Raw genomic sequence first — 8,569 nt, forward strand, 5'->3', positions numbered from 1 at the left:
GACACATTGCATGTAATAAGTTTTTATTTCGTCGCTTTTCTTTATTTCCAGGCTCGGGTTATGGCAACAATTGGAGTGACCCGAGGATTGGGAGACCATGACCTGAAGGTGCACGACTCCAACATATACATCAAACCTTTCCTCTCCTCATCTCCTGAGGTAAAACAGCCAAGGTTCAACTACCTGAATTGGGGAAGAGAAATAAATATACTTCATGTGTTTATTTGTTCTTCCCAAATTGTCCATTCTGATGGTGGTCCAGTCCAGGTGACATGCTGCCCTTCCCAAAAGTGCAACATGTTAGTAACATCCACATAGTAAGAATGTGGTAAGTTCCCCAACTAAGTGCCCTGGCTCCCGTTGCTCCACATCCCTGGCAGAGTATTGATGCCCTCTCACTCCTTGGTCTGTGCTTATCCCATAGCCATTCGGTGTGGCAGCACCCATCTCTCCCCACCTTCGTGTGCTTCAGCTTACCCTTGAGGCCTAGATCATGCTGCCTTCACAGAAGCTGGTGTAAGTCTGTGTTCTCCAGAAGGGAGCACTGAATGCCTTCCATGGTAGTTTAGTATTCTGCATTACACAGAGGCTGCCAGATCAACTCTTAAGCAGGAAAATGCCAAGAGCAATTGGAAGAGTGCTGTGTACTTCCATCTGTCTGCCCCTTCACCTCCAGTTCTTAATTCTTTATGACGGTTTTGTGCAAACACCAAATAATGGCAGAAATGGCAGCGTGCATTCCCAAATGATGGTATAACGAGGGGATTATGCAGTGTTTGTGTTAGGGGTAGTTTTAAATGCCTCCATCATTTTGACTTGCCTCGCCACAAACAATTCCAGCGAAGGATATCAAGCCTTCCAAGGGGATTTGAATGTATTTGTTAACAAGAAACATGCAAACCTTGCTTTTTTTTTTCCCCCTCTGTAACTGCATTCCTGTTCCTGCATCAAGGAACAGATGACACACATTTTTCATAAAATATTAAGCAAGGGTAAACCATCTGATAACTGCACAAAAAGAGGAGGCTTCACTTCCATGGCCCAGATGCTAAGAGCCATCCACCATCAACTGGCTTGCTGGAGTTTTAAACATGCCCAGTATTTGACCTTGAATATATTGCTTGCTATAGCAGTGCAGGAGAATGAAAATACACAGATGACACAACACTGCTAGGGAGGAAACAAACTAAGTTAACCTTGCTTAGAACATCTTTGAGACTTCAAAAATAAAAATTTTAAAAAGTACTGAGAGATTTTGGCCCTGAAGAAAAGAGGGGGAGCTACAGAGAGCCACTTCTTCATGTTTCTTTGCTGACAGTCAAATACCTTCCCTTTCCCCACTTTGAATGTGTGGTTTTTTTGAAGCTCCTCACTTGGGAGCTGCTCCTGTTCTCAGCCAAGCAGGCAGCAACTCTGCCCTCATCACTGTGATGGATTTGTTTAGTGCCAGGAAAATGATGCAATTCTACCTGTTTATTTTTCTTTCTGGCATGGTGAGACCCACTGTTTCTGGAGTACGTAATGGCTGCAGCACAGTATCTCAGCAGAACCATCTCTGCCAATTGCTGCTGCAGTATTTGTCTGTGTGTATAAACCAAAGCTTCTTGTGGGCTTTTCTGATTTGTGCGGAGTGTGTCCGTACGTGTTCACATTCTGGAATATGCCATCCAGTTTGTATGCTATCCACGTTTCAAGATCTCTTAACTGCTTTGCGAAAGGCAAGAAAAATTGGCTTTGTTTCCACGTTGCCTTCACAGCTAAATTCAGCAGAACTCTGTGAGGGCAGGAGGAGGAAAGACTGAACACCAGCCACCTCAATTTAGAGATACTGGCAAAAAAGAAAAGCTGTGTGTCTTATAAGGGAGTAACATATGCTCCAACTCGCTTTCCATGGCACCTTCTTCTCTTAATCATTTTGTCCTCCTCTTCCCAAAGAGAGCCTCAGTGCTTTATCTCCTCCTGTTTTTCCCTGACTTGTTCTGTCCAGACATGCACAGTGCACCTTGCACAGAAACCAGCATTAAGAAACAACATCTTTATGTTGCCATCTGGGAAGCTTGGCACTTGGAAGTGAAGGCAGTGGCGTCGAGCAGCGTTCGTATTTGGACTTTTTGCAGTATTGGATTTTGAGTTGCTTATATAGAGGTAGGAAGCACAATGTCTGGTTTCCAGAACTGGAAAAAGGGAGGCACAGGAAATTAAGGCTCACAGTGAGTCGTGACAGAAGGAGGATCCAAGTCCTCTGACTTATGTTTCTGTGCCATAATTACAGCATCCTTGCCCAAGTTGGTGAAATTTCAGAACGTTTTACTTCCAGCATGACAAAGCTCTGGTATGCCATGTCCACCAAATTTGAGGTAGAGGAAAGGCAAACATCCCTGAGACTACATCCAGAAATAGGCATATAAAAGTAATTTGAGGATGGTGAAATAATACTTTGATAAAGTGCCAGGCTATGGGAGGACAAGTCATGTAGCCAAGACTGACAAATATAATCAGGATTCAGTGGCTCAGCTGTTACGAGACCAGATTTGGAGGACTTCTGTAGGTTGGTGAGCTCTAGAGAATTGAGCCTTTTATAATGAACTGGAGTAGCACAAAGCAGGCAAGCCATGGCTGAGGCTGTCTGGCATGGAATTAAATATTTATTTTTCGTAATGGAACAGTTCATTTGAAAGCTTTCAGCAGGAAATGCTCCTTTTTCAAGCTCAGCAAGAGCCACCTTGTTGCAGCTGAAAAGCAGAATTTCATCCTGATACTTTCTGAGTGGCAGCTCAGCTGTTTGGTGGCAGAGGTGTGGCTCCGACAGCAGCATTTGGCCCTTGCCAGTGATGAACCTGAAGGCAGCCACCACAGCAAATTACAAGAAGGTAATGAAGGAGAATTTTTCTTGTTCCAGTAGGTTAGTAAAGTCTTTCTGACAGCTCCACAAACATGTCAAAGGAGACTGTCTTAGGTTCACATCTGCCTTCTGGAGAAATCTTTAGGAATTACACCGCTGAAAGGAGCAAACGAGGCAAATACTTGCAGAAGTACAGTATGATCAAAGGGAGTCAAGGTGGTTTCAAGAAGCAAACATCACACTTCAGTGGCTTGAAGTCCTTCAGGGTTATGTCTACCAGAGAATTAAAAAAATAATAATAAATGCAGTAGATGGTCTTGCATGAGCACTTTGATTTCTCAGAAAACGTTAGAGAAACTGTTCTGCCTCACAGGTTATTAATTTTAAAGATATGAAGCTACAGACTAAGTGGAAAGTTGGCACAGTCTACTGGAAATTGGCTAAAGGGCAGGAAACAAAGGGTGGCAGTAAAAAGCTAAAAGGAGATTAATTGGTGAGTGCTGCAGGGAGCAGTGTTGGGACCCGCTTTTTATTATTTACATATAAATTACTTGGAGGGTGGTATTGAAAGATCTCGTCGTTTGCCAGCGAAGCTGTGCTGGATAACACCGCGCATAAAGAGGGACGATACAATTAAGAAAGGACTTAATTTATTGAAGGAGCCGAGTTGATCAATAGTGCAGGCGAGTGAATGCGGGCTGTTGTTTGGCTTGAATTCCCCTGGGGCTGGCTGCTGAGGAGCACCTCAGGTGGCTGCAGGCTCACGTGTCGCTCGGCTGTGAACGCTTTTCCAGCCGCAGGGACTCGCGTTGGCTGCCTCTTAAAAACAAACCTGGCAAATGAGCCACGGCGCCTTCGCTGAGCTGCTCTGGGCCTTTTTGGGAGCCAAACGCCCGGTTTGTCTGGTGGGTAGATCCATTTGAAATGTAAATATGGAACCAGCCCACCTGTTTGTGCATTGCTTGCTTGCCCAGAGCATTTTTCTCAACGCTTGTGACTGCATGTAGGTGAGCAATATGAGAAACAAATATTTGGATTGAAGAAAGGCCTGTGTTATGTGACAAACTGCGTAACGCGCGCTCAGAAAGCTGGCACGTGTGACTGTGGGCTCTAGCAGGATCTATCTGCAGTTCCCTGTCAGCAGAGGTCTGTAAGTACCCGCGGGATAAAATATAGTGTGACCTGATGCACATTGTCATGGGTGTCTGTGCTAATGAGGTTCTGGTGCCCCCTCCTTATAGCTGGCTTTTTACATTTTCTGCATACTAAAGTCAAGTCTAGCTAGTTAATAGCTCAGCTGCTCTACATCAAGAAAGACATCAGTAGATCGGAGACGTATGGTGACCAAACTAGGCTCCTTTGAGGGCTGCCCTGATGCTCCAGAGAGATGTTAACAGTGAGAAAGTTTGACAGGGCAGCACAGCAGAGAAGGGGCTGGTAGGCTGGGAGGAGTTGCTGACAAGACCTTTGGGATAGCACGGGTGACAGAGGACAGAACATTCATAGCCCAAACCACTAGGGGCAGAGGTCGTGAGTTCTGTGGGACATTATGAGGATTGACATCTGGCTGCAGAAGCAACCAGGAAAAGATTAAAGGAAAAGATTAAAGATTTGGGGAGGAATTGCAAGGAAATTTGTCGAGGGTACAGCACCAGTTGAGGAGACCTCTGCACTGCCAGCCAGTGTCTGGCCACTGTCACAGGCACTAGCTGGGCTGTGCAATACTGGGTTTGTGGACATGGCTGCCCTAATGCGTTGCTGCTGCAGTAACAGGAAAACAAAGCTGTATTTCAGTGAACGTTTTGTTGCCTGTCTGTCTGGTTCTTCTTGGTCTGAATCTTACCTGAAGTTGCCCCAAGCTTTCCTCCTATAACCTTAGCACTCTCTTTTCCTTAGCCTAGCATTCCTTATTGCTCCCCCCCCCATCCTTCTCTGCACCTCTTCTGACATCTAGTTCCTTCCTAACTGCACTTTTTTCTGGAGGTACTCAGTTCACAAAGCTATTAGGAAGTAGCTACCTTGTTTACAGATTACTCATAAAACCAGTGACTGCTTTGTTTTATTTTTTCTCCCCAAAAACCTAAAGATGTTCTTTGTAAAATGATATGTTCTTGGTGTTCCTTTAGCGTTGCGCTACACCAAGGATTTGGACCTTTTGACCTGTGGACTGGCTGCAGGTACCTTTGACAAGTTTCTTATCTGCCCCAGTGCCACTCCCCAGTCAGACAAAAGTGTTCATTTCAGGACAATTTGGATCAGTGATGCATGGTCTTGGTTTCCTTCCACCTTCTCCAACAGTGCTGCAAAAAAGTCTTGTGTGGTGTAGCGTGTCCCTTTCTGAGTGGGAGAGCCATGGTAGATATGTTTTTCTTAGTGCTAATGTTCAAAGCTTGGTTATTCCTACAAGGGGCTTGCTACTGAGTGCACCCCTGGGCACCAACCCCAGTGTTCTAAATTTTTGCCCATACCAAAGAGATATGACCAAAACACATGGTGCTTATTGATGGCTGTGTTGGCCAACTTATCCCCCCCACCCCAGTGATTTCTGAGTTGAAACTCTAGGCTGTTGTAGGCTGAACTAAATTTGGGGGAATCACAGCTACTATGTTCCGTGCAATGGGCTTGAGATGGGAGCTGTGCTGCACGTAAGAATCTTTTCTATAAGAGTATTCCCACTCAGTCTGAGTAAGGAGATACGCTCTAATGAAGAGAGTATCTTGCCTTGACTTTAATCCTCTCCAAATTCCTTATTCAGCTGCTACCTCAGATAATGAAGTGAAGGTTACATTTTGCGAATGACCTTCTTGTGCTTCTGAATGAAAGGTGAACAAGTAAGAATTAGCAGTCAGGTCTAGGTGAATTTCCCCCCACCCCCCTCCTCCAGTACTGGTTGCAGTCCCATAAAATGATAATTACATTAAAAGGTCCAGGCATTTTACATGCATTGCCTGCTCTACGTCTCCTCAGGGGAGAATGCACCAGGAGGGAGAATAAAGCAGCTCGTACTTTCTCGTTATGTCAGATGGTTCTGACAAACGTTCTGCCTGCCACTGCTGTTAGTGGAGCCCAAGGCCGAGGCAGGGTGTGTGATGAGGTGCACCGTTTCCAAGCTTCATGCAGGTGATGGTTGCCTCCTGTCTGCCGTGCTAGGGTTGTCACACTGCTTTCCAGACGTGGTTCTTGCTGGGGTGAAGTGCCCGTGAGCGCTTCGTAGCGCGGGCGCTTTGTCAGCTGCAGCACGGGCTGTGCTGGAAGGAGGGCTACACCCGGCCAAAGGCTTGGTTTGAAACACTTGCCGTGACCTTTCTTCATCTCCTGGCTCAGCTGACGGTCTCCTGGTCATCACGCCCCTGCCATGTCTGCCCCCTCAGCTCCCGGCCTCCCCCAGCAGCAGCACTCAGCCCAGCTGTGGCTGCGGACTGCCGTGGTGAAGCCAGTGGGTGTTTCAATAGCGTGGGTAAGCCTGGGGGCTGCTCTTGTGCAGACAGCGAGTCGGGCACTGGCTGCTGAACAGATGCACATAACTGAGCTGATAAATATTTTTTTCTGCTTTATGGAACCAGTCACTTGCTCAGGCCTAAGTCTTGAGTGCAGCAGCTGCCTCAGATCTAGCAAAGTGAATGCGAAGCCTTCTGCCACTCAGACATTTCCAAACATGCAATTTATCTGGCAGAGTTAAATGGATCTGGACAAACAGTGAAAACAATTATTTGTGAATATTTTATTAGAAATATCAAAAATTCATCAAATAAATTATTCAGTTTCCATATGACTAGTCCTGCCAAGGATAGGGAAGAGCCTCACACACTGAAACCAGGCTGCTGGGAGGAGGAGGAAGAGGCTTCAAGACCAGCTGGCAGCAAGTGGCACGGTGCTTTACAGCCTGGCTTAGGGGCACTGCATCCATCCAGGCAGGGGTCAGCACTCGAGTCACACTGAGCCAAGGCAGGAAGGGTTGCCTTCTCAAGGGCTAAATTGGAGACAGACCCCGGCAGTGCTGTGGAAGAGATGTTTCAGTGCCCTGGCCAGACCTGCCAAATCACAGCCAAACTCAGCAATGTTGCACAAGCAGGTCCAGCAGTGTCCTCATGGATGTGTCTTGGGTGTCTTTGTTTTAGGTGAGAGTCTATGACCTCCTGCAGTACGAGCATGGGCCAGATGATGTTCTGATCCTAGCTACTGATGGACTCTGGGATGTGCTGTTAAATGAAGAAGTGGCAGAAGCTGTCACTAATTTTCTACCAAACTGTGACCCTGATGATCCCCACAGGTTTGTGCTCATCTCTGATTTTCAAGCTTCTCCACAGAAGAGCATGTTCTGGTAACACATTTTTGTAGAAAGTACGATACGAATAACTTTCACTAAATATTCAACACTTGTTAGAACACATTTTTCTAAGTTGGATCGAGCCTCTACAAGCAAATCAGAGGGTTTTGGGTAGGGAGGTGGGTGCATCTATAACTAAGAATTGCCTGCCTTCAAAGGAATAGTTGTGGGATCATGCTGTCTTGGCTTGAGATCCAGTTTGTTTGCTGTATAAGGTCCTGTGGAAACTGTAAGAGGCTGAGGTCTTAAAATAACATGGCAGCAGGTCTGTGTCTCCAGCAGTCACAGGTTTCCACTTAACTCTTCTCTGTATAGTCCCGTAACACAAAAGATTGTTTCTCACTAGGACATCATCAGCATCTCTTTCTCTCTCTCACTCTGTCTGTATGTGAAAATACTGCATGTTGTGCTTCCCACTCATTCCTGGTCATGCTGTGACTTTTAAACCCACTTTCAGTAGGGGATGCTCAGTGCTACCAGCTGCAGGACAGGTGTGGTGACAAATCAGGTGGAAATAAGTGGAAAGTCTGCTTCTATTTCATTTACTTCAATTCTGTTTCATTTCACAGTTTTAACCTCATCCTTTTCATTGTCCTGTCTTAATCACCTCTTCCTTGATCAGTTTCCATCTTTAAGATACACCATCAAGCAAACAAACAAACGAGTTCCCGGTGCTGGCTGGGGGGCAGGGAGCCCAGCTCTGTCTGCTGCCCGGTTCAGCGTCACCGTCAGTTAAAACATTACGCTAGAGATCAGAAGCCTCTCACTTGTAAAAGGGAGGACTGGAAGGAGAAAGAGCTTTATCCTCTCTGGGGACTGTTGAGGAAGGAAAGTGTGTGTTGCTCCTGGATTCAGGCCTGGCTGTCGCTATCTTCTGCCCTCGCCCTGGGCTGGGAGTGAGGAAAAGCTTTTACCCATCCCCAGCTGGCCTGCGGAAAGCAGAGCTTCAGAAATGAGCTCTGGGATATCTCAGCAGCCAAGTGAAAACACACAAGACAATGTGAGAGCTCAAGCTGCAGTTGTTTAGATGTGGCAGCTCTTGAGGACATTGGGAAACCCATCTCAAAATGCTTGTCATTCCTCATATTTCTAAGTGGTCATCTTCACAGGGTCAGCCCTGTTCTGCATCAGCAAATGAGGAAGACAATCGGGTGTGGACATCCTGACAACTACTTGGGTTTTAAAGTGAGAGCTGCTTCAAAGTAACTTGCAAGCAGTATTTTCTTGCCCTGACACTTACAAACACAGAATGCTAAAAGAGGTTTTGCTGCAAGCACTCAATTGTCAGGAGAATGGATGATTAGCATGAAGCTGCAACTGCAATATTTTGACCTTCCCCACCTCCTTGCGCTGAAGAGATGTGGTATGAATGACAGCCAAGGGCTGCCTCTGCTTCAGCA

The 8,569-nt window shown here is 46.2% G+C and overlaps 1 protein-coding gene across 1 annotated transcript in view; it reads left to right on the top strand.

The window, feature by feature from the left end:
• PPM1H (protein phosphatase, Mg2+/Mn2+ dependent, 1H) overlaps positions 1 to 8,569 on the top strand; it is a gene marked incomplete at its 5' end in the record, with an annotated part of 50,757 nt that overhangs the window by 37,947 nt on the left and 4,241 nt on the right. The window contains 2 exons of the mRNA XM_008942146.1: positions 52 to 159; positions 6,961 to 7,112. Coding sequence (XP_008940394.1) covers positions 52 to 159; positions 6,961 to 7,112 — 260 coding nt within the window. The remainder of the gene's footprint in view (positions 1 to 51; positions 160 to 6,960; positions 7,113 to 8,569) is intronic.

Source organism: Merops nubicus, unplaced genomic scaffold (assembly GCF_000691845.1).
Source record: "Merops nubicus isolate BGI_N331 unplaced genomic scaffold, ASM69184v1 scaffold6896, whole genome shotgun sequence".
Taxonomy (NCBI): Eukaryota; Metazoa; Chordata; class Aves; order Coraciiformes; family Meropidae; genus Merops; species Merops nubicus.